General features: G+C 50.0%; 6 protein-coding genes and 1 non-coding gene across 7 annotated transcripts; 5 read left to right on the top strand and 2 right to left on the bottom strand.

Moving 5' to 3' along the window:
• Window positions 1-1,983: 1,983 nt before the first annotated feature.
• On the top strand, window positions 1,984-7,625 carry POSPLADRAFT_1049376 (hypothetical protein; the record flags this gene model as incomplete). Its single annotated transcript, XM_024479732.1, has 24 exons — window positions 1,984-2,060; window positions 2,107-2,160; window positions 2,218-2,310; window positions 2,367-2,874; window positions 2,927-3,159; window positions 3,214-3,621; window positions 3,685-3,733; window positions 4,165-4,231; window positions 4,634-4,735; window positions 4,765-4,960; window positions 5,104-5,262; window positions 5,374-5,512; window positions 5,746-5,773; window positions 5,842-6,004; window positions 6,057-6,103; window positions 6,164-6,333; window positions 6,461-6,506; window positions 6,537-6,661; window positions 6,716-6,804; window positions 6,897-7,005; window positions 7,042-7,057; window positions 7,114-7,172; window positions 7,231-7,334; window positions 7,388-7,625. The coding sequence occupies 24 exons, from the start codon at window positions 1,984-1,986 to the stop codon at window positions 7,623-7,625; spliced, it is 3,279 nt and encodes a 1,092-aa protein (XP_024335435.1).
• A 3,039-nt stretch (window positions 7,626-10,664) lies between these two features.
• POSPLADRAFT_1153191 (hypothetical protein) lies at window positions 10,665-12,906 on the top strand (the record flags this gene model as incomplete). Its single annotated transcript, XM_024486722.1, has 13 exons — window positions 10,665-10,869; window positions 10,934-11,066; window positions 11,117-11,308; window positions 11,371-11,519; window positions 11,578-11,693; window positions 11,748-11,868; window positions 11,926-11,939; window positions 11,991-12,157; window positions 12,213-12,235; window positions 12,292-12,373; window positions 12,435-12,563; window positions 12,617-12,760; window positions 12,816-12,906. The coding sequence occupies 13 exons, from the start codon at window positions 10,665-10,667 to the stop codon at window positions 12,904-12,906; spliced, it is 1,566 nt and encodes a 521-aa protein (XP_024335434.1).
• Window positions 12,907-13,527: 621 nt separating this feature from the next.
• On the top strand, window positions 13,528-15,726 carry POSPLADRAFT_1152352 (hypothetical protein; the record flags this gene model as incomplete). Its single annotated transcript, XM_024486647.1, has 13 exons — window positions 13,528-13,723; window positions 13,778-13,910; window positions 13,968-14,159; window positions 14,224-14,369; window positions 14,428-14,543; window positions 14,592-14,709; window positions 14,763-14,776; window positions 14,831-14,997; window positions 15,044-15,081; window positions 15,121-15,202; window positions 15,258-15,386; window positions 15,435-15,578; window positions 15,633-15,726. The coding sequence occupies 13 exons, from the start codon at window positions 13,528-13,530 to the stop codon at window positions 15,724-15,726; spliced, it is 1,569 nt and encodes a 522-aa protein (XP_024335433.1).
• Window positions 15,727-17,254: 1,528 nt separating this feature from the next.
• POSPLADRAFT_1152968 (hypothetical protein) lies at window positions 17,255-19,481 on the top strand (the record flags this gene model as incomplete). The annotated part of the gene is made up of 13 exons (XM_024486705.1): window positions 17,255-17,462; window positions 17,521-17,653; window positions 17,720-17,899; window positions 17,955-18,103; window positions 18,161-18,276; window positions 18,337-18,457; window positions 18,508-18,521; window positions 18,578-18,744; window positions 18,799-18,821; window positions 18,877-18,958; window positions 19,021-19,149; window positions 19,203-19,346; window positions 19,397-19,481. The coding sequence occupies 13 exons, from the start codon at window positions 17,255-17,257 to the stop codon at window positions 19,479-19,481; spliced, it is 1,551 nt and encodes a 516-aa protein (XP_024335432.1).
• A 701-nt stretch (window positions 19,482-20,182) lies between these two features.
• POSPLADRAFT_1049374 (hypothetical protein) lies at window positions 20,183-21,160 on the bottom strand (the record flags this gene model as incomplete). The annotated part of the gene is made up of 6 exons (XM_024479731.1): window positions 20,183-20,266; window positions 20,338-20,400; window positions 20,477-20,510; window positions 20,541-20,637; window positions 20,835-21,003; window positions 21,062-21,160. The coding sequence occupies 6 exons, from the start codon at window positions 21,158-21,160 to the stop codon at window positions 20,183-20,185; spliced, it is 546 nt and encodes a 181-aa protein (XP_024335431.1).
• Window positions 21,161-22,254: 1,094 nt separating this feature from the next.
• On the bottom strand, window positions 22,255-22,326 carry POSPLADRAFT_t133. The gene has a single exon. It is a non-coding gene; the product is annotated as a tRNA-Glu (tRNA).
• Window positions 22,327-25,293: 2,967 nt separating this feature from the next.
• Window positions 25,294-26,599, top strand: POSPLADRAFT_1153457 (hypothetical protein; the record flags this gene model as incomplete). Its single annotated transcript, XM_024486744.1, has 6 exons — window positions 25,294-25,469; window positions 25,521-25,669; window positions 25,722-25,837; window positions 25,950-26,004; window positions 26,162-26,297; window positions 26,476-26,599. The coding sequence occupies 6 exons, from the start codon at window positions 25,294-25,296 to the stop codon at window positions 26,597-26,599; spliced, it is 756 nt and encodes a 251-aa protein (XP_024335430.1).
• Window positions 26,600-27,620: the final 1,021 nt, after the last annotated feature.

The raw sequence follows: 27,620 nt of genomic DNA, 5'->3' as shown, positions 1-27,620 counted from the left end.
ACACAAACAACATACACGATATCCCAAAGCGTACCCGACGGTAACGCACGTACCATGAATCCCTTTAAACAGGCCCGAGTAGCCTGGCGCGTACAAGGACCAAATAACTAAGCGAATTACCAGGTGCCTGGATGCTTGAGCCTTGTCGAAGGATTGAAAGCATAAAATGGGAGATGGTAGTGGTTCGAGGGAGAGAGGAAAACTGAATTATACGACATCGATGCCCGCTTTTATATGTACAGGGTTACTATGACAGTAATGATATCATATGCGACTTGCGAGAAGGGAATGACGCACGACTTGGCCGTTGATCGACACATCGTCCCGAAATAGAAAGCACCTTCCGAATCGAGTTGGGAGCCCATCCAGGGCGTAAGCAAGCTAGACTCGATGAAGTCAGCTCGAGTCCACTCTTGGCCATGTCTCAGCGTCCCGAGGATGTTACCTACCGCGTCATATTTGCTTGCGTACCTGCCGCCCTCAGGAGCGCGACGACACCGGTATCCTCGTTCAGCCTACACCAGTCGCTTTGTCTCGCCTTCAACGCCGTCTTCGCAAGCCCGAGAGTCGATGGGGAATACATTGTACGTACGTAGTCTTTTTTAATAATTGTAAACGAAGAAGAGAGAAAGAAAAGAAAAGAAAAGAGAAGGAAAAACATGACCACGTTCGCGACTCTTCGCGTCCGGTTCTAGCGCGCTTTCCTCCAGACCTACTCAGAGCGTTTCGCACGAGTCGTGCATACGGTGACATCATCATCACCAGTTCTCGTTCCTCCTTGGCATGTTGCAATTTCTAGCAAGTCAGCTGAAATCTTCTGGGATTCGGATGCAACTTAACGTGTCAACCACGAACCAGTAGCTCGGTTCCGGCGCCGGGCTTTTCATAAACACAGCATCATTGAATGACGTGCCTTTGGTTTCTCTTGATCTCTCAACCCTCTGCATGATAGGGCCGTGTATGACATTCTGCCCGACGACGGCTAGAAACAGACGTTTCGGACAGGCTGTTATGCTTGTCTGCCGTTACATTTACACACTCACGATGCGTGCACACGATCCTTACAAATACCTCGTGAGTCTAGCCTTTATCCCATTGCGGTGTCTGATTTGCGAGGTCTTAACCATCAGATGACTGCACGGCTCGGTCGAATCTCAGTCGCATATGCAGCAGCTTAGGAGCATATGTGAGGGTGTAAGCGACCCGTCAGGTCATCTGCGCAATGAGCCGCGCGTTGCTCGACTAGACGCCGTGGAATCTCAGGGTGGGGAAGTCGATCAAGGAGATGCTTGGGTTGAGGTAATTATCGTGTTAATGCCACCGGGTAGATGTGACTCTTTTTGGCATGGATGAGAGCGGGACTCCGGGGGCGGCGGTCGACGGCAACCGTCGGGGGAAACGTCAGAAACGCCCGATTTGGCAAGCTACGCCTGACGGGCGCCTTTGCGCCAATTGGCGCTCTGGTCCTGCCACACGGATGCTTATTGAGTCTCCAATGTTGTTACAATCCCACGGTGACGCACTGCCGGCACATGGGGATTGCCGCACACCAGTGGAGAACTTCTACATTGTAGGCGCTTCGTCCGCACTGCAACTTGGCACACCTGACAACCTCGATGTAGCGCCCACGGGTCTGATGACGATGCCAACGGACGTCTGACAGACTGACATTGCTTGTATAGTCTCGTTCGCACGTCAAGAAGCAAGCGACAATGCCGACTTGCTCAGCGAAGATTGATTTGTTCTACTCAGATGGTAGATTGGATATCTATTTCATCCCGCAGGAGTGAGGCCTTAGTGAGGCTATTTCTAGCGCTTCTCTCGCCTAACCAATGTCCGTATGCAGCCAGCGGCGTAGATGCGATCAAAGCAGGAGGATCATCAATCTCACCCCTGCTGGCTTGAATAAAGGAACGAGATTCGCAGTCACCGCAATACCTGTCAAGCCCTCTACCAGACTTACTGCTCATCTCTTCACTCACCATGAACCCCTTGGCTGAGCCTCCCGCAGAGCCCCTTTGGACTTCACGGACGCAGGACGGAGTTGTATCCTACACGAGGTAAGCACTGTCTGGCGCGCGGGACGGGTACCATTCAAGAATGCAGGCCTCTAATAGGGTCTGAGCTGCTGATGTTTGCTCTCCATGAGCGCGACGATGGGTATGTTGCCATTCGAATGCGCCCTAAGTCGCGCTTCTAACGCACACGCACCCTCAGGACGGCCGACGTGTGCTTTGGCCTCACCTTCACTACCGATCTGAAGTCCAATGTTCTCGGAGAGAGGCTGAAGGGCGCGTTGGGCTATCTGCGGTAAGCGCGCTTAGTCGTAGAGGATGGCACAATGAATTAGAGGTTTTCACAAACAGCTTCATCTCACCGCTACTTGCATGCACCATCGAGAAAGATGCTGTTGACTCTGCAGTAAACCACTGGATCTATACGCCGGCCTCGGACTCGCAGGAAGTGGAACAGTGGGCTGCCAATAGCTTCAAGCTGATCGACGACGCGGTAACTCCAGACGAATTCGTCTATCAGATGGTTGCAACGCGGCTTCCGTACGTCCATCCCGACGGAACGAAGCAGTACTGGAAGATTTATCTGCTTCCGAACACTCCGGGCGGGAGAATGGCGATCTTTACCCACGGCACCCACGCCATCTTTGACGCCCGTCCCAATCTCAACATGCTTCGGATCATCCTCGAAGAAATCGTTCTCCAGGACAGGGACCATCATGTCGGTCAGCTACCGTGGGGAGAAGAGTGGAAGAACCTGGCGCCAGGGCCTGTGACTGCCACTGGAGGCCCACGCCCCGACTGGGGAACCGAGGGTATGAAGATTCTACGGCGCTGGAAGGCGCTGAGGACGAGTGATATTGTGTGTTCCTCAGCCGTTCAATCGTGACAACACATACTCACGAAATATATAGCCCTCTCACTCGTTGAAGCCTGCGCGGCTTGAGATTAAGGACATCGGGAGACAATCCTGTATTCATGAAGCAATCGATGTAGAGACATCATCGCGCATTATCAAAGGGCTGAAACAAACTGGACACACCGTTACCCGCCTATTCGAAGCCGCTCTGATTATAGCCATGTTTGAGCAAAATCCCGAATTGAACGCCCCTCCAGACGAGGCGCATGTGACGCTGGATCTCTCCTTGTGAGTCGTAGTCTCTGATTTTCACGGTGGCTGAATCTCGACCCCTCTATCCAGTATCTCTCTCTCTCAATATCTAGTCCCGCCTTACAATCAACTTTCGCACATCACTTCTACATCGGTCATTGTTCCTGTCAAGGTACCGTTCACGACTGTCCAATCTGAAACGGATCCTCGCAAGAAGCTCTGCGCTGTCATGGACCGCCTCAAGGCTGAGTACGACGAGTATTTGTCGAACCCGCATCTTCCTCATCTCAACGCACACATATTCGCGCTCAAGCCATTAACTGTGGCTCCCTCCTCGACATGGAGAAACCCGGCTTCCCTGCTCGTCACGAATGTCGGCTCCCTTGACCGGATGATACCGCTCACGTACGGTGTCAGTGCTTCGGCCACAAGCTCTCGGCCGGAGATTGAAGTGCAAGACCTCGCGTTCCAGCACCGCTGGTCCCACAGCGCCAGACCGTAGGTGTCACCCACTACTCTGCTCGGAACTCCCTCTGCTAGTTCGTTCTGACCGGAGCCTAGGCTTGTACATCTTTGGACCATTGGCGGCAAATTACATATCCAGGTCGTGGTGAGTCGTTTTGGCAGTGTATGTCTGGCGCGGTCACTCATGAGAGGTGTCTCAGGCTGCCGATGTATGGGATATGCAGTACCTGCGGGAGTACCTTGGGCGCGCGATTGCGCTCACGAGCATTATTGCAACTGACAACTAGCACCCTGCTGTCTTATCGGCGCCTTTACCTATTGTATCACTCATTGCACCCGCACGCACGACTTCTTCGCTACACCTCTCGAAGACAGCACGCCATTGTCTTTCAATCCTTATGCTTCGACTTGAATGTCCTATCTAAGCGAGCAGCATGAGGCGCGTGGGTGCGCGTGAGACTTCCAGACTGACTTGTTGCGCGAATTTCGTGGGGTCGACTACGCCTTCTTCTCGTAATCATCAGCGGAACGTTTTGTAGTGAGCAATGCAGCCACAATGGGACGTACGCTGTACAGGCTTCACACACATTTCCCTTCGAAGATGTCTCCCATGGGTTCATATACAGAGTGGTCAAGACTCAGGGTGCGTGTACATGTTTCGTGCTCACGTTCCGTAGAGTCCGATCGTACGGTGGATCTGTGGGTTGAATCCATCCAGTGGTTACTTAGAAGCCGGGAGGTTGCATCTCCCCCCTGGTGGTGCACGCGATAAATGTGGTCAGTGTTGATTGTGGAAGGGATGCAGACGCTTCACAGCTCTCATGTAGGTGGTATTGCGTGAAACTGCATGGCTCAAGTTAAGGAGTTTACCACGGGGATCCCTGGAAGCAGGTAACTTATATATAGGCTTTTTTTTCTCAATGCTGATATTAGTGCTACAGCGACTTTGAGCCTCAGTTGATTCACTACCTATCCGTAGCCTCCTTCAGTGAGAAACGCGGCTTTTTGTAAACTGCAGCAAATGGGCTGACGTCGTAATCTGCAGGCGTAGTGCGCTATGATTACATGCTCTCCATGTGTCTGCAAAGACGCAAACTGAAGGGTTGGTCAGGCTACTGCGCGTGGCATAGCCACCGCCTTTACAAACGTGCGAGTCTGAAGTCCTACAATTTGTAGTGATCGACCCTGATCATGCTCTGGGCGAGGCTGTCAAGTGCACTGATCACCCTGCTGACGCTCAACCCGCGTACTATGTGCTGACAGGACGGACACATCATACAAATCGACTTCTGCCGGACGTGTCTGATACTCCCAATCACCGCGGCGTGCTGTGGCTACAGCGTCAGACAATGCAGACGTCAAACTCTCCCTTGTGAGCCGCGGTGAAGATGTAATGTTCGTTGTGCTGGGTGGTATGAAAGGCCGTGTATTGACAAATATAAGCGATGATTGATCAATCGGACCAGAATGTAACAACCGAGTTGTACTCATAGAACTGAAGACCATGATCGACAGGTCGCCGTCGTTCCCAGGAAAGGTTTGTACGACCGGCTCCGAGAAACCTGTGTGGGACGGCACGGCATGTGCTCCACTGCCAGCTGTCACGCATGCCGCGCGCGGAGGCGAGATTTTAACTTTAAACCTTGGATACGGCGCCTACCGGGCAATTCCCAGGTCAGCACCCCTTTCCTGATTGGCTCAGTGGCCGAAATCGCTGATCGGACTACGAACATCCCGAGAAATCCTGTACTCTCATTGGCGGTCATGCCTGCCGACTTGCGGCAGTGCTTCCGTGAAATGGAACCATACATCCGCCGCCATTTCAGGAAATCCGTTTGTTGTACTTTGCGCGTCGGATTATGTGGATATTCTTCGACGGCAGGACGGCTTCATGTCAAAGAAGAGGCCTTCAGTGAAGTCTGTGGTTTGTTTGAATCTACGGTGCCAACCACATGGCCTAAACGGTTCGAAATCTGGCTGAGAAGGTATGCTACAAACAGGATGTTTAGAACCGAACAATCATGGGGGAGCTAAAGGACCCGTATGTACCATACAGATTCATCAGCAATGCAAGATAAATTCACATGAAAGTGCGCAAGCAGAATGAGAGGGTCTTGATCTCTGTCACTCGCACATAACCACACTATGTCCGCATAGCTGAGTCTTCGTGCTGAGATTGTCCCACGTGCAGTCTTCCGAATACGCCGATCCATAGCCCCCTGTATGGAACCGAACCACATGTGGTACGTACAGGAATCACAGTACTTCTATCTGAGAAGTGGTCGTATATGGTCAACATACCTCATGGTCCGCAGCGCCATATAAGAGCCAGGAAGGATTTGGTGGGCGGGCAGGCCATCTGCACCGTGCTACTAAGAATGCAGTCAGCTAATGACAATAGTCCTAGTTCCCTGAGGTACGTACAACCACTCCTAGCTCTTAAATAATGTGCAAATGCGCTTCTGCAGCTTCTCGGGACCTGAGGCGAATCGCTATCTGGCGCTTGCCTCTTTCAGTACGTCGTTTTCAACAACTTAAGTGCCGCCAACGCAGACGCTCACAGTGTTCTTGATAGCAATCCTGTACTATGACTATTTCCTGACGTTATCCATGGAGATCGACAACTTCTGGAAGGCACAGCACAAGGTTTCTTGGACCTCAGTCCTCTTTATACTGAACCGGTATCTCGCTGTGGCCGGTCAAATCCCTATCGCGTTCGAGTACTTTGCGGATATATCTCCTCAAGTATGTTGCATACCATGCCTATATTGATCTCTGAATAACCCCCTGTATAGCAGTGAGCTCCAGCCTTGTGTTGTATGTGCAAGAAGCGGTAATTGACTAATGCCGTCGCCCAAGCTGCCACCTACAGCTCTTTCATCAAGCATTCTCTGCTGCGACACAAGCCGTTGTATCAGGTATGTGCTGTGCGCCATTACTCTGTTCAGTACCACCAGTGCTCATTGTCGGGCAAGCCCTGCTCGTGATCCGTACATATGCATTGTATGAGAGAAGCAAGCGCGTATTGGCCATCTTGCTACTAGCATATTCCATGGGAGCAATAGCCGGCATTGTGAGTATTGCAATTCATCTTACTACTAAGCAGTCCACTGAAATAAGCTGTCAGTGGTCGGTCACTGCGAGTAATACAACAGGAGGTGCTCCTACAAATTACGTCATGACATCAACGTGCAATTCGCTGTTGACAGTCCGTCAGTACGTTTATTCATATATTATTCCGTCGCACCGGGGACATGTGCTCATGTTAATCTCAGGGCCGATTGTAAGTGCACCTGACTCATGACCAGATCTAATGGTGACATCTGCATGACTGCAGATCTGATCGCTCCCTGGAGCACGATGCTATTGTTTGATACGACGATCTTCCTTCTTACTCTAAGCAAGACGGTCAAACTGGTGCGTCTATCACCACGGACCGGGACACTACTGCAGGTTTTCTTGCGAGACGGTCAGTGTGATCGTTGTTGCCGCAATATCACCTCACAATGTCAACCATTCGCTTAGGAATCGTCTACTTCGGTACCCTCGTTATTGTAAACGTCGTCAACATTGTGACCTTTCTGGTAGGTGCTTTCATCCCACAGAGGACTCGAATATGATCGCTGATTGCTCGTCCGCTAGATTGGTAATGTACGTAAAGCACTGTGGGCACTAGGCATGAAGACAGTATCTTATACTCATTGTCAGGACTACACGCGGGGTATGGGGTCAACGTTGACAAATGTGTGAGTGTGGTTGGAACGCATGATGGTGATGCAGTACCGACATCTATGAACAGGATGGCCAGTGCTTTGATCTCGCGACTCATGCTCAACTTGCGTGACCCGAGCCTCAAGGGCCTGCCACAGCACTCAACACACTCACAAGCGGATCCTCTGGGGACTAACAAGCCACACAGCACTCTGATGTTTGGGAGGCAGACAAAAACTAAAGGTAGTGAAGTGCCATCTACGATGGGTAGCACTGGGCAACACACATCGAGTGGCATTGAAGAGTCATCCCGCGACTCTAGTTGATAGTAGTCGCAGCTCACATCAGTATATACGCGCACTATACAGGAAATTGGCTTTCTCAATAACATTCCACAACTTGTCAGTTCACACAGGCTATCAACGTGAATGGCACATCTCGCCGAACGCAAGCAGGCCGGCAAGCGTGGTTTTATTCTCCACTGACCTAAAGGTTAGACGCATAACGTACGTCGAGAGGCGCACCGCCTCGTTGAGCGCAAACTGGCGACCAATGTATCCGTGAGGGCCGATATGCGGAACGTGAGGTCAGCCTCCGGTTGTACTCCGTACCAGCGCGTGGGGTCAAATTGCTGTGGACTGGAGAAGTGGTGCGGGTTGTGATCTGAATCAGGGCTATCCCATTGAGATACAAGCAACCCATATAACACAGAGTAAGCACTTGCGAACTCACGGATACTGTTCATGTCCATTGCAACGAGCGTGTTGATCAGACCTTTGACATCAGGCAGGTGTAGAGTGATAGCCGCCGCAGTGTCTCGAGTGACGTAGTGGCTGGAGCTATGAGCAGTGTAATTAGCCACTCCGCGCGCCATACTCTAGTAGACAGAAAGGCGATATCAAGTTTACATTTACTTTTCGGGAGGATTGCGCTTGGAGTATTAATAGATGGCCCCAAAATATAGCAGACACTAGGGACGTCTTTGACATCCTAGACGGATCGCATGACAATGAATATCATAAGCTTGAATTGTAAATATGCCTGGATGGCCTGGCCCCAAGGTTCTCACGACACGTATAGCGAGTCTGTGTGGCAGATAACAAGGAGGGATAGCAGTACCCCGAGTGTTGACATTGTAGCTATGTAATTGTCTACCAAGTAAGATTTCGGAAAGCCAATATATCTTTTAGTAGTCTGTATTCGAGGACAATCCAACTCGTTGCATAGGCTCAGTCGCAGCCTCGGTGATGGGTCATACGCTCGCGAAATTTAAGTTGACAATGCACAAGCGCCGACTGTCACCGGAAACTGCCGGCTGGTAACGTTGCGAGTTACATAGGATGGGAATTTGGGAATGCGAGCCTTGTGGTCGGTAGGCAGTCTGCGAAGGCACTGTACGCACGAACACAACGGGGACGCTGTCGTTGACTCGGAGGTCACGTATGAGCATAGTCCTAACTTCCTCCTTCCTGGTGCTCAAACATTGTGTTTCCGCATCATTTCGCAGCGATGGCGTCTTCCCCATCTACACCGCGGCTGAGCTCGCTCGTACTGGTCAGTTCACAATGGTCAATGATTCTACCTCCCACTAGAAGCCGTAGCGTCCCACAACCATAGTTAAGTCGTCAGTGATAACTGAGATGCAACGGATGCATCGTGAGCATCGATCGGTTATTATGAATCAACAGGGCAGTAGCAGTCGCGCACTTACACATTCAGTTGTCCGAGTCGTGCACTGATCATGAGGCATTGTCGGCGTGAGTGCGATACTCTGTATCGAGAGTGTGTATATCAGCATACTTGTGCTTTGAGCTTGAAGGTCAAGACGGAATACACAGACATGACGCGGATACTAGCCGCAGGGGCAAGCCAAGGACCATTGCAGGTCATCTACGACTTTGTACCACCTCAGTCATTCGCACTTTCACTTTCGGGAGGAATGTTTCCCACAGCTGCCTTAATCATTGCCCTCGCTTGTTTACTGCCAGACGTCTGAGCTGACGAGGAGGGTCGATGCTCAGTCAGACATGGTGCGTGACTTAGACAGTAGATTCTGATTGGGGTCTAGCTCACCTTCGTGCTTGGACATTCATCTCGCTTCGCACAACGCTTTGGCCGTAGGATACACAACAAGAAGGTCCAATGCAGAGTCACGGCGACTCGCGGCCAATCAAGCTTTCATGTTTGCATGGTGTTATTGTCCTCGCCTACAAAATACAACATGTCAAGTGCGTTATTTGACCACCGGGCTTGCAGAGCAGTAACGAGATATCATCACCTAGCTCATGCCCCAACGCAAAATACTCAAAAGCATATGGTGGACTAAGCTGATAATTTGTCTCTGCAATCAAGGCAACCCGACCCGATATCTCTAGTGGCCAGGGACAAATAAGATCGAATCCTAAGCCACACTCCGATAGAGTTCAAAGAGGTACGCGTTTCCGCAAGGCATCGTACTGTTTTGTGCTTGACAAGGACAAGTGCATTGTAGCTGTCGTCATTAGTCTTCTGCTCGGCCGTTTTGACACACACCACAGCCTGAGAATGTAGGCCGAGTGCAGATGTCACGTTACTTGCACCTCAAGGATTGAATCGATGCTTCAATGGGAAAGGTCTAGAAGCACGTCAATAGAGGCACGTTCGTCCTTCTCAAACCGCTGTGAATATGCATTCAATCCAGAGCTAGTGAGCGATAGGTAGAAGCCATTGCCGTCGCAGCTAACCAATACAGGTTTTGTTGCTTCCCAATTTATCTAACGGCGTAGACATAGGACTATTACGCAGGTGTCTTGCATCAAAGCACACGATTGACAGGATTGTTTTCCGTGACTTATAGTCATGCGACTGAAGGTCTGTAGTGAGGAAGATATACGATATATTGTGCTCATTGATTCGATAGTCATAGAGATTGCTTTCTAGGTCGTTGCTATCTCGCACAAGTGTTCGGGAGTACAGGAATATGGCTCCACATAGACAGCTGCAATTGCGTGTGAGTCGTATCATCCTCGGTAATACTGGTGCCGATTGTAATAATACAGATCTGAGTCCCACTTGCGACCGGTTCACCGATGTGACCATCGTAATCTGCTCCCGACGATCGATGGCTCTTCCACTGAACCCTCTTGCAACTTCAGGACTCTATAGACTTCTGTTCATGATGCAAAGTGCCGGGCCTTCCGGTGTCAATCTTTACTTCAGTGTCGCGAGAGATTGCATGGAAGCCGCCTATAACCGAACACTTCGCAGGCGCCCAACACGTGTTGTGCCTTCGACTCGGACAGATAGCGCTGCTCGATTGCATTTAAGTAAGCGGCTATTCTCGCGGCAAACGCGACCGTCTAGTTGACACCCACCTCATCTTGAAAATGCAGGGATTTCAGGATTTGGTTGTGTACCTTAGTATCCTCTTCGGTGCTATTTTATGTTGCGGTGGCTATCTGAGATTGTATCACGGCAAACAACATCTTCCGCTTCCTCCAGGGCCAAGAGGTCTCCCGGTGCTCGGTAATGTACACCAGATTCCAACGCAGTATCAGCAAAATACATTCCTGAGCTGGGCCAAGCGCCACGGTACGTCTCTCACGACGAACTTCAATATTGCTTAGCTGTGATGATGTGCTTACTGCAGTGGTAGGCGAGATTGTTTACCTTCGCTTCTTCCAAAAGCCAGCTATCATCATTTCCTCTCTTAAAGCGGCACAAGATCTGATGGAAAAGCGAGGTTCAAAGTATTCGAGCAGACCCTACTCGGTGTTCATGCTAGAATTGTAAGCGCATACCACAGATCGATGCAAACTGATACATATGTGTCCCCTAGTGTCCTTCCAAGACCAAACCTGGTGTTAATGCCGTATACCGATCAATGTCGCCTCCATCGCAAGCTCTTTCAGGCAACCTTTGAGAGCAGGACGATGCTGGATAGTTATCGCCCGCTTCAGAGGCGATATGTCGACATACTGCTGGCTGACCTCGTCCGTGATCCAGAGGGATTCATCGCGCATCTAAAGAGGTGCGCTGTCTTGCGTATTGAGTTGCCGATCTCCACACAATTTACTTTGAATATACAATTAGATATGCCGGTGCCCTCACAATCGAACTCGCGTATGGACATCACGCTGACATAGTCAACGAAGAGTTCATGGCATTTGCCGATAAGGCAATGGCTTCAGTCACAGAGGCTGGAGGCGTCGCATCCACGCTTGTCGACTTCTTCCCATTCAGTACGTGGCATTCTTCTCTTCGCAAATAAACCTGCAGGTCACTCTCATGGTTGGCTAGTGAAATATATTCCAGAGTGGATACCTGGAGGAGGCTTCAAGCGACACGCATTCATGACCCAAAACATGATCCGCGAAGTGATGTCTACACCGTACTCAATAGTACGGGAATCCATGGTGAGCAGCCTATCAGTTGACTATGACATGACGTTTTGTGTTCATGTCTGCCAGAAAAATGGCAATGCACAACAGTGTTTCACTACCTTTCTCTTGGGAGAGCTGTCGGAAGATGGCCGCCTCGATGACGATACTGCATGGGACATCAAAGGCGCTGCCACAGTGCTATATCTAGGTATGGGAACTCAAATCACGAACGATGGATCGTCATCAGCTGACATGATTACGATAGCTGGGAGTGACACCGTGAGCATTAACTCTACACCTGTCATACGTGATGCTTATCTTCATTCACAGACCATGACGACACTGATTTCCTTCATCTTGACCATGGTGCTTCATCGTCACATTTTCAAAAAAGCCCAAGCTGAATTGGACAGCGTGATCGGCAGCGAGCGATTGCCCAACCTAGACGACAGGGATTCGCTGCCGTATTTGGAGTGCGTTCTGAAGGAAGTGTATCGGTCAGCACCGTGATTACATAGACTAGCATATTTTGACATTGACATATTCGTTCAGCTGGAATCCTCCGGCCCCACTTGGTAGGACCTGACGTAACGTGACACGCCTCGAGATATGTCTAATATGATATTTGAAGGGATTCCTCATTTTGCAACCGAGGAGGACACATATCGTGTCTACGCCATTCCCGCTGGTGCAATCGTCATACCAAATATTTGGTCAGTAGCCTGTTATCGAGAGCATTCGCTTCTTCTCCATGGTGTGCTCAAATATAACTAGGGCAATGAGTCGCGACGTCGAACAGTACTCAGATCCTGATACTTTCCTTCCAGAGAGATTTGAGGCAATGAGTCCTCAGGAGACAAACAAGAAGGATCCTCGCAAATACGTCTTTGGTTTCGGTCGACGGTATAAACAGTTACAAATTGACTGTGGCTGGCTCTGACCGGTACTGCACGCAGGATTTGTCCCGGGCGATTCCTTGCCGACTCGAGCGTTTGGCTCGCGATCGCAAACATTGTCGCTACGATGGACATCCAAAAAGCTCGGGACATATCTGGAAAGGAAATCACGCCGATCCCGTCTTTCAAAACAGGTATCGTCAGGTTCGTTCCCATCTACCATTACTGTGGGACATACTGCCGCTCACATCTAGACTAGCCACGTTAATCCCTTTATATGCGACATCAAACCACGCACGACAAAAACCACTGATATTGCTACAAAGCTCAAAAACGTTACCAGTGGATGAAATCAAGGATACATCGTATGCATCCTTTCCTCCGACTTGTGTGCAAACAATGTCGTGTATTTCGGTACCACGGCCGATCCTTCTCTTCATATATCTCATCGTAAGTACTAGTGCTAGCATAAAAAGCCTGTAGCACTAGTTGTCACATTGTGTACCTCAGCGCCGAGCGCTTGAACGTCATGCCGTGACACAGCACTACGCATCTTTCCTCTTCATCGGGCCTCACGGTCACTGCTTTCTATCTCTCTGATCCCCATGCTCACAAAAGTATTTTTGGCTAGTCTTGTGGACAGCGTGTGAGAACGATTACCTACAGCGTTGTCGGCTCTTAATTTCTGATTGAATAGAACAGGTAATCGACATTCATCGAAGTTTGGCTGTCAGTCAATGAAACATCTACTCCTCGATTGGCTCCAGGGGCCCCTCAACCCTAGTCCTTCTATATCACGCGATTGACACTGAACTTGTGATAAGCTCCCATGTGTTAATTTGTGTCCTCTTAGGTATCAAAGGCCTGTCTGCAAGCAAAGGTGCCTGGTGGTAAAGTTTATATAAAGTGTAGTTGTCATCATTCTCGTCGTCTGTCTCCCCGCGAAAGTTGTCTCAGGTACTGTCGAGAACATGTATCTAAATCAACTGGACGTCCTAGCTATGTTACTTGCAGCTGTGGTGTGCCTCATATGTGTTCTTCAACATCGCTACTCGAAGCGCAGGTTACTCCCACCGGGCCCACGTGGACTTCCCCTGGTTGGTAACATACTTCAGATTCCTCTTGAGAACCAATTCAAGACTTTCACGGAATGGGGAAAGACATACGGTGAGTATCGTATTTACTGGTCATAACAAGATAAGCGCAGTTAATGTCTTTCAGGCGATTTGGTGTATGCTTCGCTGTTCCAGCAGCCACTTATAATAGTAAACTCTGTACGAGCTGCACAACACCTCATGGAGAAGAGAGGTGCTATATACTCTGATCGCCCGAGGTTTGTGCTACTGGATGATATGTGCGTGTTTCATGACTAGACGTACTAGCTGTCCATCACTGATTTCCGGGGTGAAAGATTCGGGTTGAGACCAGTTACATCATTGCTCCCATTTGGGGATGCTTGGCGGCAGCAAAGACGGTGGCTTCAGGATGTATTGCAGACACACAATACAATCCATGGCTATCGCTCGTTACAAAGGAGTGGAGTAACCAAACTAGTCGCTCGCTTGACGACCTCGCCGGAATTATTCTTTACCCATATTGGAGGGTGACTCATCTCTACCACAAATATGTGTAATCACAGATACAAACTTACGTTCTCCTCTGACCAGATATGCCACCGACTTCAGCTTGAAAGTGGCATATGGGTTGGATGAGCTGTTTGCAGAAGCATTCATCGGTCTAGCAAAAGAATGTATGGAGGCTATCTTCCAATCTGGGAGTCTTGTTGCGACACTCGTTGACTTCCTTCCATTCTGTGCGTAATGGTACTTCCACTTTTACCACTAGTGTCTTGCGGGCTCACTATACAGCAGTACGATACATGCCCAGCTGGATGCCCGGCAGTGGATTCAATCGTCATGCCTCAAATATAAGACTCAAGGCTCGTCAACTGATGAATCTACCGTTCAACACTGTCCGTGGAAACATGGTACGATCTACTTCTATCAAGTATACTCTGGCTAAGGAGCCATCACAGAATTCAGGAACGTACGAGCGGTCTTTCACATCCACTGTGATTGAAGACAGATTCAAGGGCCAGATGACTGCGCAAGAAGAGGACAATGTCAAAGGAGCTGCCTGGACTATTTGGATTGGTGAGCTCCTTAAGACTCGATGTAAAATCCTTGCCTTATGTGAATATCAATAGCTGGTGCGGAGACGGTCAGTCCTAGAACATAGTGCATAACAACTTGAGTTAATTCCGTAGTATTCCAGAGTTCGCTCGTGCTTTTGACCTTCATCTTAGCGATGGTTTTACATCCTGAGGTGCTCGTGAAAGCTCAGAAGGAGATTGATTCCATTACTGGTGGCGAGCGGCTGCCAGAGCTTGAGGACAGGGAAAACATGCCGTATCTACAACACGTTATCATGGAGGTGTACAGGTACGCAAACAGTTTATATGGTGATCAGTCCGTTAAAGAAGTGCAGATGGAATCCGCCATTTCCTTTGGGCAAGTCGCTGATTTGTTGCTTAAGGAGTTTCTGATCGAATGCTCTATCTGAAGGCATATCCCATCGTCTCATGCAAGATGACATTTACGAAGATTATTTCATTCCTGAGGGGTCGACGGTTATACCAAATACCTGGTCAGTCATCCTTCTCTTCAAAATCCATCGCTCTATCGTGATATGCGAAACATAGGGCCATGTCGCGCGATCCGTCGGTATATTATGATCCAGATGTGTTCCGTCCCGAGCGCTATGAGGAAATGGATGCCGATGCAGTCAAGGCCGCAGACCCAAGGAGATATGTTTTCGGCTTTGGTCGCCGGTATGTGTCGTTCCTACACCCTGGAGCAACTCTCATGATAAAGACTAGCATTTGTTCTGGAAAGACTCTCGCAGATGCCAATTTTTGGCTCGGAGCAGCAAGTATCTTAGCCACTATGGACATAGGGAAGGCTATGGATGCTAATGGGAATGAGATCGAGCCCGCCGTATCATTCATATCTGCGTTCACGAGGTAATAGATCTCCTTCCTCTTTCGGAAAGTCAGGTTTGGCTAAATTGCTGGCAGTTTTCCCCGACCTTTTGTCTGCAGTATCCGTCCACGCTCCATGCTTGCCGCAAGAATTGTCGCTGAGCTGGACGCGTCCGAGCTGCATGCCTAGCCGGTTTGACGACAGAGGTTACGCCGTTTTCTAGGTACTCCGACGTCCTCTGGCGTACAGAGTATGTACAGCAGTTGTACACGTATCTAGTCACGGGTATCGAGAGGGTGCTTCTGATCAATGGTTCTGGTCCCGACGATATACACTTAACCATTTTCGGCTCTTACGTAGGCTGCGACTTCGATTGTTGTTGTTTTTTTCGCTTTACTCGCGATGTCTACCATTTTCATTTCAATTTGTGTCAAACATCACGGCCTTCAAATAGTAGTCGCGATGTATCGAGCAGTTGCGTCAGACAGTCAGATCGGTTTGTCTTCTCTCTGACAACTCCATACATAACTATCGTGCTTCACCCGTCCCTCCCGCCACGTTTTCTTGCGTTCGCCTGACACTTTGGAAGTGTTGAGACTGCCAAGTAGGGTCACGTCGATCAAGATAGAAGGCCGCGAATACGGTTGACGCCCGCGGCAGAAATTGACTAGCGCCCACTTCTCGATCTATCATGTCGCAGGTTCACTGCCACTACACACGTAAGCTCTAGTGACTAGTTCTTCGATGCTGAAGTCTAGATTCAACCGGGTGCAATGTCATGATTTACCAATTGTTACGCTTCACGAGAGGCGGCACGCATGGGAGGCGAAAAGGATGAGAGAGAGCGAGTAACTAAGGAGGTATATTCCAAAGTTCAGTTGGAGTAGGAAACAGCAACTGAAATGACTATACCTAATGAGGTAGGACTTCTCAACAGGCACAGTATAAGCACGCTACGTAAAACAAGTAGGCACGACTCACTGACTTCATATGGAGTAGGAAACGACAGCTGAAGTCCGTGCTACAGGACGTCGCGTATATGACTATAACGAGCAGCTATGCAAAGTGAGTCATTACTATCTTCGGCAAGCAGTTTCATGAAACAAGGAAAGGAACGCGTTAGTCTCCTGAGACCAGAGTAGACGACGAATGGGGATGGTAAGCATATGTGCACCACAGACGCGTCTACGTTGCGTCCCACCCAACGCGAGAACGCTCTGTCATGCGCGCATGCGCATGCCGGGTGTTCAGACGCGCTCGGCCGTAAGCACACTGAACTGATGTAACCACGCTTGCAGTCCTGTGCACACTATTCGGCGGTTGAAGCTTGAGGTTCGTGATCGAGCTTCAAATCAAGGTATGCTATTGACATGAGTGCTATGTGTATTACAATGGTGACGTATCTCGGCTCCACTTGGTCGGGTCATCAGAATGCCTGATTTGTATTGATTCTCACCACATTTTGCTCATCCATAGTGCGGGATCATCCTGGCCTATGTAGCTTACATGGCACCTGAGCGATACAATGCTCTCACTGTCACGATTGGGATGTGCAGATATGCACGCAAATTCGGCTAACCCGGGCATGCTGGGTTATGGCGCTTGCAAGACATCGGGGGAACGCCATATTTTCCTCTATATATGAATGGGATGTCGTGTTTGTAAACCGCCCCGTTCATAATCCTTACTGCGGCTTGTGCTAGGTTTAAATTCGAGGATGCTACTTCCACTCAACAGCTATGTGCTGTTGTGCGTCAGTACTCTTCTTGTCGTCGCAGGCCACTACGCCTGCGCCCGTTGGCTCTTCCCCACGCGTCGATTTCCTCTACCTCCTGGTCCACCACGCGCTCCTTTCCTGGGGAACGTACACCAGGTTCATTTAACTTATCAACATAAGAAAATTGCGGAATGGTCCCGGAAATACGGTTAGTTCTTCAATACACCTGACAGACCGCTCACACCAATGCGTCAAACGACATGTAGGGGATCTACTTTGCGTAAAAATCTTCCACAAGCCGATGTTTATCATCAGCTCCATCAAAGGGGCTCGCGACTTGCTGCAGACACGCTCGACGAAATACTCAGACAGGCCACATTCCGTCGTATTGAACGACCTGTAAGTCCCCCGTATCGGACACAATGGCAATTGTGACGCAATATGGACGAATTGCGTGTTTCTCAGGCCGATTTTGGCGTTCATACCCTACGATGAACAGTGCAAGCGTCTGCGTAAATGGGACCAAGGCGCATTGGAGACGAAGGCCGCTCTGAAACAATATCATCACATACAACGGAAGGAGGTTGGGATACTTCTATCGGATCTTGTACACACTCCCAAGGAGTTCTTCTCTCACATCAGGAGGTGGGACCAAGCTCCTCATTTCCATGCTCGGACACATTAACTCCCGTAAAGTCAGATATAATGGTGCACTCATGCTAGAAACTGCTTACGGACATCCAGTCTCGTCGGCGGAGGACGAGTACATGGTATTCGCCGACAGCGCCACCGCTGCAGTCGCCGAAATAGGTAGTATTGCTTCTACGTTGGCTGATTTTGTTCCCATCTGTAAGTCGAGTGTACGATAGGAACTTGTCCTGGAACGCTGAATTGCCTTGCAAATAGTGAAGTACATCCCGACATGGATGCCTGGCGCAGGCTTCAAACGTCAAGCCCTGCGAGCTAGGGATATGTGGGCTGAGATGACACGCATACCGTATCAGAGGATTTGTGATGACATGGTAAGGAAAGCCCATCTCGTTGTTGCCGGGTTGTTGAATGCACGATTAGCCGCTTCCTAGGCTCTCGGGAAAGCAAGACCCTCGTTTACCACTTTCATGATTCAACAAGTGTCGCGAGATAGAAATCTCACGGACGACAATAATCACGACATCAGCAATGCTGCATCCGTGATGTACGGAGGTAGGTACTCGCCCCTGCCTCCCATATGCTGAATGCTTACATAGCTCAAGCCGGAGTTGATACGGTAGGTCGACTATGCATACAACTGCGAGAGAGATTAACAACCGACCTTCGTCGAAGACCTTGCATACGCTGCTTACTCTGCTTCTGGCATTGACGATCTATCCGCAAGTTGTAGACAAGGCGCAAGCGGAAATCGATAGAGTTATCGGTACATCTCGTCTTCCTGAACTTGCCGACAGGGAGTCTCTGCCATACTTGGGTTGTATTGTGCAGGAGGTGCTTCGGTGCGTCCACCCTTCTTCAGTTCATTTTGCATGATCGTCATACATCAATCACAGATGGAACCCTGCTACGCCGCTCGGTAGGATTATTAGTTTTGAAATGATTCTTCATTTCAAGGGCTGACATGAGCTTAGGAATACCACACCGTCTTCAAGAGAATGACAGCTACAACGGATATGGTCTCCCGGAAGGCTCCATGTTTATCACAAACACGTGGTATGTTCTAAATCTTTTTGATATTCATACGGCTCACTATTGAATATTCGAACTCATTTTAGGGCAATGAGTAGAGACCCGGGGCTGTACCCAGATCCTGAAGTGTTTCGTCCAGAGCGCTTCGAGGAGATGGATGCGGAGACGGCCAGTGCGAGGGATCCACGGAAGTATACTTTCGGGTTTGGTCGCCGGTACGATGGATGTCCAGATTGTCTTTCAGAGCCTGATGTATTCTCTACTACAGTATCTGTCCTGGTCGCTACCTCGCTGACACCAGCATCTGGCTTGTGGCGGCTAATATCCTCGCCACCATGAATATCCGCAGGGCGTGCGACTCAGCAGGTCGCGAGATCATACCCACGCCATCGTTCAAGAGCGGTGCCGTCAGGTAAGATGCCGCGCAGATGATGTAGAGACGACGATGACAGCGTTGGACAGTCATGTTGAACCATTCGAATGTGACATCCGACCGCGTTCTCAGCAGGCTATGGATCTCATTACCGAGCGCAACTCCGAGCACTGAGAGTCGTTGATGCTCCATAATGTGGAGGCTGGCACACCTTCCTTACTACGTACCTAAACTACTTGAATACATCGGGACTGCCAGACATGCTCGTAAGGACATCAGTATCTTTGGGAGGAGAGCAACTCACCAAGCATGTTTGCCGTGGCCCAACGCTATGAAGTCTTTGGAAGTGTTCACGTACTGTTTTCGGAGCGCATCGCTTTGAGTGCGCATGATGTAAAACCTGAACGGCTCGAACACCCCGGGGTTCTCGTAATACTTCTCGTCGGTGTGAGTGGAGAAGGATGCAGCAACTACGAGAGTTCCATGAGGCAGATACGTGCCATCAGACAAGGTGATATTTTGCAGGACCTTGCGCATCAGGGAGACTGTCAGGAGCCAAGGTCAGTGATGGGGTCGCCATGGCCACGAACAGGCTGTGCACTTGAGTGCGTACCAGATGTGCCATTTAGTCGGTGCGGCTCTCTCATGAAACTGTCCAGCTTCCACATTTTCCCGAAAGCCTCCGTTGTCCAACCATATTCCTTCACGAAACCTTCGACCTCTTCACGAAGCGGCTGCATATATTGGGAGTAGGCAGCGAGGTCAAGGAGCGAATGTGTGATGCTCTAGATTGTCTCTCGTAAGGGATGTGTCTCATCGGTAACGAGGGCTTTCAGTGTACTTACGCCGCTCGACGTGTGGATAGCGGCGAAGTTTTAGACCAGGATGGCCTCAAGCACAAGATTGGGGTTCGATTTACTCTTCTGTGCCTCCTCGATAAGCCATGTGAGATAGTCATACTATAAATGACACACAAATGCACGAATCCGAACGCCTGGTACACATGACAAGAATGCAAAGCTGAACAGACCGACTTGTCAAACTGATCGTTGTCGGCGCCTTGCAACTTGGCGAGGCGCTCTTGAATCAGTGGCTGTGCATGCACGGCAGCATGCCGAACTACACGCTTGGACCAGGGCAGAAGGTTTCCTACAATGTTGTGGAAGTACTATCATGAGCTTCACGACGAAGTAGCGATGATCTCTATCCTAGCAACAAAATGCGAGTACTTACGGTTTGAACACGCCCGGCACAAGACTCAGAATGGTACTGCTCTTGGCGACTGAGAATGCGAATTCAACTATGGTCTTCAGGTAGTCCCCGTTCCGACCTATTATACATTGTAATGGCGGAAAAATAGCAAGGGTAGAGTACTTACACAAAGGTAGACCCACAAAGACACGGTTGCTTGCGCGGCAACCAATGCGCCCCATCGTATCGCGCACAAACACGACAACTCAGGCCAACCTATGCACGAAGATATCTGCATCAGAAAGTTCAGTTGTGAATATCCGCGATGCTACATACCACCCGGTAAAGGAGGCGATGGCATGATCTCAGGGAAGGCGGTCCTGATTTCGTCTACAACATCGAGGAATATTAGGCTCAGCCTGCATGTGAGCGGTCCACTAATCACAAATGCCTCGATTGGATGATCGCCAATTTCGGGCGCGACGGTATATTTCATTTGAATAAACTGCGATGTGAGGCATGTGAGCGTTCGGTTCGGGACAAGCATAGGATAATCAACGTACGTCATCTGCGGCTGCTTGGAAGGAGGCGTGCGTATCAAGAACCTTGCACAGCTCCTCGTTCATGTCGGCGCCGCTCACAACAACTACCCATCGGTCCATGAGGGGGACTCGGAAGACCTTGTACTATGTGAAGGCACACGTGCCATAAGCGGAACTGGCTCCGAAACCAGAGCATACTTCGCTGGGATTCGTCAAACTTTATGGTAACCCTCCTGCAGGACTGCCTAAGCATTGCGATAGTACCTATACGCTCCCAAGTGAGACACGATAGGGACGCACGGGCCAATCGCAGGGATATGGCCCAGCTAAACCGCGACGAGGTTAGCAGATGATACAAACATGTATGCACCACCCTACGGGATCAGTTTTCCAAAGGACAACGTAGACGGTAGCTAATATCCCCAGTGGAGCATAGATGTACTGCTCTATATCCTCCATCTTCTGTGGAGGCCACGATAGCGTGTGAGTTACTGACTAGAAGTCCAAGCTAACTCGCCATAGTCACTGATGGGAGATGACCGTGACTGTACCCACGGTCTGCCAGCGTTTGGGGTAATAGGCAGTCTTCATGACATACGCGCGCGGTTAAAACTCCTCGGAGTTCCAGGGAGTTTCGCGGGCGTTGGTGTCTGCTGTGCATTCGTGATACCTCCGGGAGAATTTATAGTTACTAGAGGATATAATATGTACGGGGCAGAGCTCCCTCGGTGCACAGGGCATTGTGCGCAAGATGAATGAATGCATCATAGACACTTTGTGAGATCATGGTGTAGGTGAGCGTGGCCCGCAGGACGAATATAGTGGCAGATGTCGGAGAAAGGCGGGCTCTTACTGGTGCCAATCAAGAGGCCCCGGCAGAATTAAGCATTGAATCCACAAGATTCTCTTCAGGTCGAGCTGGAGCCGGCTGCCCAGAGAGCGAGATCGAGACTCGTGCAATTATCAGCGATGTATCCGACAGAAGAAATGACAGACGAACAGACACGACTTCATGTGCTTATATTGAGTTACTTAGAGTTAGAAAACAATGCTAGCTGTGTGGACTCGCGAACCGGTACTATGAGTGCGTGTTGCGACTCAAGCCGAATAATCTGCAAGTATACATACGTAAATACATGACCATGTTGCCAGGTATGAGAAAAGAAACCAGCTCGGACTCGTGTCGAGGTTTACGAAAGACTAAAAAAAAGCAATTCCGACACGGGGAATCGAACCCCGGGCTATCGCGTGAGAGGCGATAATGTTAGCCACTACACCATATCGGAGATATATGTTATTTGGCTATTTTTTAATATTACATTAGCGCAGTCTATGGTGCCCTTGCGTCCAATTGTTACGGATACCAGATAAGGATATCCGGAGCCCGCGCAGGTTGAAGGAATTGTCTACTCTGCTCACAGGAGACTAACGGATACACCAGTAGTCAACATGCATTGTCCGAACCCCCTCACCGCCTATGCACCGTGCTCATTACATGGTTACGATCTGCACTTGTCTACTTCGGTCGCCACACAATATTGGCAGTGTTATCCCCACATGCCGGTCCCGCAAGCCTACTCCCTCCGTCTGGAAGCGAGTGGACATCATTAAGCGCTGTTGCATAACTTGGTACACAATGACGGCAGCGATGGTGCCCCAGGATGTCTTGCAAAGGTATTCAGTGTTCCATACTTTCGCGAAGGCTCAGGGTGGATACCGCTCATGTTTCACACCATCGTACATAGCCTAGCTGCATATAGCCGCTAGTTGGGAGAAATCGGCTCCTAAAAAAGATTCCTGTCGGGTGCAGTAAGGTATGCACGTTTCCGCAGAGCCCTGTGTCATACTCTATAGAGCTAAATGCATCGTAGCTATTGAGTTTGAATGATTCAGAATCTGGGCACCCGGGAGCAGACCGGTGGAGATTTTACGGCATTCGAAGCACAAGAAGTCGAGCGACCCTTCGGTGTTCGACAAAGTCAGGTTGCACATCGATATCTGTAGGAGATAAGACAGAACCCATCCAGTCAGCCAATATGCTTGTATCGACGATTTTGCCCTTATCCATCTGCGCAGGCTACTGTTCCTCCCATTGCATACATGACGTACAACGACGGGATAGAAGGCTGTGTGACCCAACGTCTATGGTGTTACTTGTGAACAGTGCCTATTACATACAGGAGTGTCAATAACCGCGGTTAAAAATGCTCTTCCTTATCCGAGTTGTAATTGCGTGAGTCCCGGTAATATCATCTTCGGTAGTGCTGATGCTGATAGCGGTTGCATTTATAACTCGTGTCCTGCTGATGCAGCCCCCAAATCCCCAGGCATGGGAAGTCGGTTCAGCAGACGCTAGAGCGTGCCGTCACGTAACCCGAATAGGCCTTTTATACAGAGAGCTGAGTCTCCCGGAGGAGCGCAATATGCCCAAATGACGATATGACATGATCGAGACTTTGGCTGCTGCTACCCAATGTCGGAGGTGAGCTAGGTGTTAACACCCCATGTATCCACATTAGAACCGAGCCATGCTGTTATCAGTCTTATATTCTTCTGCGCTGCTCGTGCATTCCGTGTGTGCCGTTGGTGTGCCGTTGGTGTGCCGTTGGTGTGCCGTTGGTGTGCCGTTGGTGTGCCGTTGGTGTGCCGTGGGGTTATTGTACTCTGTCCGGAGATGTTGTATACTCTTCCATGCCTTCGAATCTCCACCCGCCCCTGTGATACCTTCTCACCTGAATGAAATGACGACTACAGGCACGTACTCTTCAGGGGCCGAAATCACATTCTAGCGGGAGGTATATAGACCGTGCGTTTCCATGATCACAGAGACTTCATCTTCCAAAACGCGTCAGCTACCGTTGAGCAGATGCATCTCGGCACGGCAGACGTCTTAGCTATATTCTTGGCAGTTGTGGTATGCATTGTGGGTGCTCGATGGAACCGGTCGAAGCATAGACCTCTTCCACCAGGCCCGCGAGGGGTCCCGTTGCTTGGGAACATTCTTCAAATCCCCCTCGAGAACCAGTTCAAAACGTTTACGGATTGGGGGAATATATATGGTGGGTGTGGTGGAGGAAAGCGCGCTGAAGTCGGAAGAACGGCGTCGACGGGTTCGGGTCTTTTTCTTTCTTTTATTTCTTTCTTTTTTGTTTCCTTCGTTTGTTCATCACGGTATCGTTCACCTCCATTATTTCTCTTGACAGTCAACATGAAAGTACGTACATCTTCCAGTTTCGGCGACTCCAAGACTTGCAATGACGGCGTCGATGGGGAAAGAAAGCGGCTGTCGTAGGCTGATCGGGGGTGCCGGCGTCGTCACGCACCTGAGGGCGGCAGGTCGTGAGAGTAAATATGACGCGTCAGGTCTCACACCTTTGAGAGGCTGAGACATGGGCAGTCGTGGACTTGATCCGGAGGCGTCGAGTCTCGCTTGTCTGTGCCCAGGGCTGGGCTTCCTTCCTTATTTAGAATGTCTTCGTCCGTTTTGAGACTCGGTTTCGATCACTCGTTGTTACATACGTCATTCACTCCTCGCAGACATGGTATGATGTCACTCCTGTCAGACCTTACCTGTACTCTTATAAGCCGGCGGCGGCATCGAGAAATGGAGCTTCCCTTTCTCGCACAAACCCCCACAGTCTCTTTTCATCACCCGAGTCAATCTGCGATTGAAGTCATTCAAGCATCAGGTAAGTGTCGAGTTTGGTACGTGTTAGAAACGAGAACATACGTGCGTGGTCATTCGGACCCGTTTCGATACTCGTTCGTTCGGGCGTTGCCATTCGGGTGCGCATATAGCCATATTGTTTGGGCTTTATTGTCGAAGTAAAGTGTCGTGGTCGTCTATCGTTGTCGTGCTTAGGTTTTGTTCGTTGATTCGCCGTGCATACGATCAGACGTAGCGGCCATCCCTTTGACTCTTATATTGACTCAACAGCTAGCCTATCAGACATTATATACCTTTCGACCATCTTCGAACCACGTCTGCAGACGACCCTCCCACAGTGGGTACCATTCCTATCGCTTCGGGAGTTAAATTTGACCCTCTCAAGGTGACGTGGTGTATGCTCAACCTTTTCAACAACCGCTTGTGATCATTGCGAGCTGCACAAGAGCTTATGGAGAAGAGAGGTGCTATATACTCTGATCGCCCGCGATTCGTACTCCTACAAGAAATGTGCGTATAATGTGACTTCACACAGTGACATGCATCATTCATTGATTCACTGGGTGGAAGATACGGATTGAAGCCGATGACATCACTGATCCGATTCGGCGATGATTGGCGGCAACAGCGGCGGTGGATGCAGGATGCTTTATCAACCTACAACACCATCCGTAGCTATCGCCCACTGCAGATGAACGAGGTCAATAAGCTCATTGCTCGATTCGCAACTTCTCCGGATTCGTTCTTCACTCATGTCCAAAGGTGACGACCATCTCTTCCAAGTAGGCAACTGATACTTATCTTCGTCAAAAGCTATGGGAGCAATTTCACCTTGGAAATCGGATATGGGCTTGATGAGACGTTTGCGAAAGAGAAATTCAGTCATATAGCAGAGAAAGCTCTGGTGGCGGTATTCCAATCGGGGACTCTTGTTGCAACGCTGGTCGACTTCTTCCCCTTTCGTGCGTGACGACAGTCCACGTGCAAGCGGTGTGCATGCTAACGGCACAATAGTACAATATGTGCCTAGTTGGATGCCTGGCGGTAGATTCAAACGGCATGCCTCTGATACACGACAGATCATTCGCCAGATGATAGAGCTGCCATATAACACGCTCCGTGAGAATATGGTCAGTTCCACTTCCTTCCAGGGACACACTACCTTAAGAGCTGTTTAAGGATTCTGGAAAATACCGGCGGTCTTTCGCATCCACCTTCATAAACGAGAAATTCAATGGACAGATGACTCCGCAACAAGAAGAGAACTTAAAGGGCGCTGCATCAACTCTATGGATGGGTAAGCCTTGTCAAAAGATTTGTCCTTACTAGTTACTCGCCTAACGCGAACATTAATAGCTGGCGCGGAGACGGTCAGACCTACCATACGTCACATTGTGTATGATCTGACTGCCACGCATGTTAGACATCAGTAGTGCTTCTGACATTCATTTTAGCGATGGTCTTGTATCCTGACGTAGCAGCAAAAGTGCAGACGGAAATTGATTCTGTTACTGGAGGGGAGCGACTGCCAGAAATCGAGGACAGAAAACACTTGCCGTATCTCGAGTGCGTGCTTATGGAGGTATACAGGTGAGCAACCAAGCATTGTATCATGTGGATCAGCGGGTGAAACGGGATTGCAGATGGAACCCGCCTCTACCGCTTAGTGCGTCGCTCATTAATCGCTTGAGAGAATTAACTGTTAACCAATGCTTCACTTGAAGGTGTTTCTCATCGTCTTATGCAAGATGACATATACCGCTGATAGGCGCCAAGCCCCTCTGGGCCCTGATACACCTCTTTTCGGCAGTCGCATCCCGCCCGGCACTTCGACTCAGTCACCCAACACTTCGATTTCGCCTTCGACGCTGATACGACCTACGAAACCCTAACCCCTAACCTGGGTGCGACCTAAAGGGACTAGAGAGACGGATTATAGTCTTAGTGAGAGGGGAGTTAGCAGCAAGGTGTCCCGCGGTTCGAGGGAACACGAGAAACGCCCTTGGAAGAGGCTACGAACGATGGGGAAGGTACGAGGTGGCTTCGACACGTCGTCGAAGCTACTCGGAAGCTGGGGGTGGTTAGTGGAGACGATCGAAGCTCGGCAGAGCTCTTCGATGTATCGTAGAAGGAAGGGACACGACTCGAAGGGGGGGGGACTTAGCTAGGACGCGGCTCGTAGTTTCTTCGACAAACGTCGAAGTCGAAGGGTTCGTCGAGACGGTATCGATGAGTAAACGCAGTGGACGAGGTTTCGAGGTTACGCAGCGAGGGACGAAGTGACGCAGTTGAAAGCTTAGACGCGGGGCGAACTCGACTTATGAGCTCTGAACTCGAGGGGGGGAACGGATCCTGTATTTTTGGAGAGAAGTACGACAGATTTTATACTACACAGAACGCTACGACTATTCGAGAGTGGCATACGAGTACAAGGGGCTTTGCATTGTTCCTCAAGAACCTGCCTCACCGAGAGGCACATACCAAGTCCATCGGTAGAGTGACGTCATGCCGAACGCGGAGATGAAGAGCAACATATGGCCACTTCGGACCGGTAGCCGTCGTGAAGGCATGCCGCGAGGTTCGATACCTAATCGGGAAAGACCGGCTACTTCGGTGTGGCTTGGAGCGAAGCGCGCGTTTGGCCGAGCGGCGTCAAGTGGCCCTATTGTTCGCCGAATGCGGAAGATGTTCCGAGATCTACGCACGAGGCCTCGGGAAGACCGTGCCGAGCTTCGAGTAAGCGTCGTGCACCGTCGAAGGTGTCGAAGAGCGTCGAAGGCGAAATCGAACTGTTGTGTGACTGAGTCGAAGTGCCAGGCGGGATGCGACTGCCGAAAAGAGGTGTATCGGGGCCCAGAGGGGCTTGGCGCCTATCATCTCCTCCCTATTGAAATTTGGACCGCCCTCGGTCCT

The sequence above is a fragment of the Postia placenta genome (assembly GCF_002117355.1).
Source record: "Postia placenta MAD-698-R-SB12 unplaced genomic scaffold POSPLAscaffold_14, whole genome shotgun sequence".
In the NCBI taxonomy this organism is placed as follows: Eukaryota; Fungi; Basidiomycota; class Agaricomycetes; order Polyporales; family Adustoporiaceae; genus Rhodonia; species Rhodonia placenta.
This window is presented reverse-complemented; position numbering and strand designations above follow the sequence as displayed.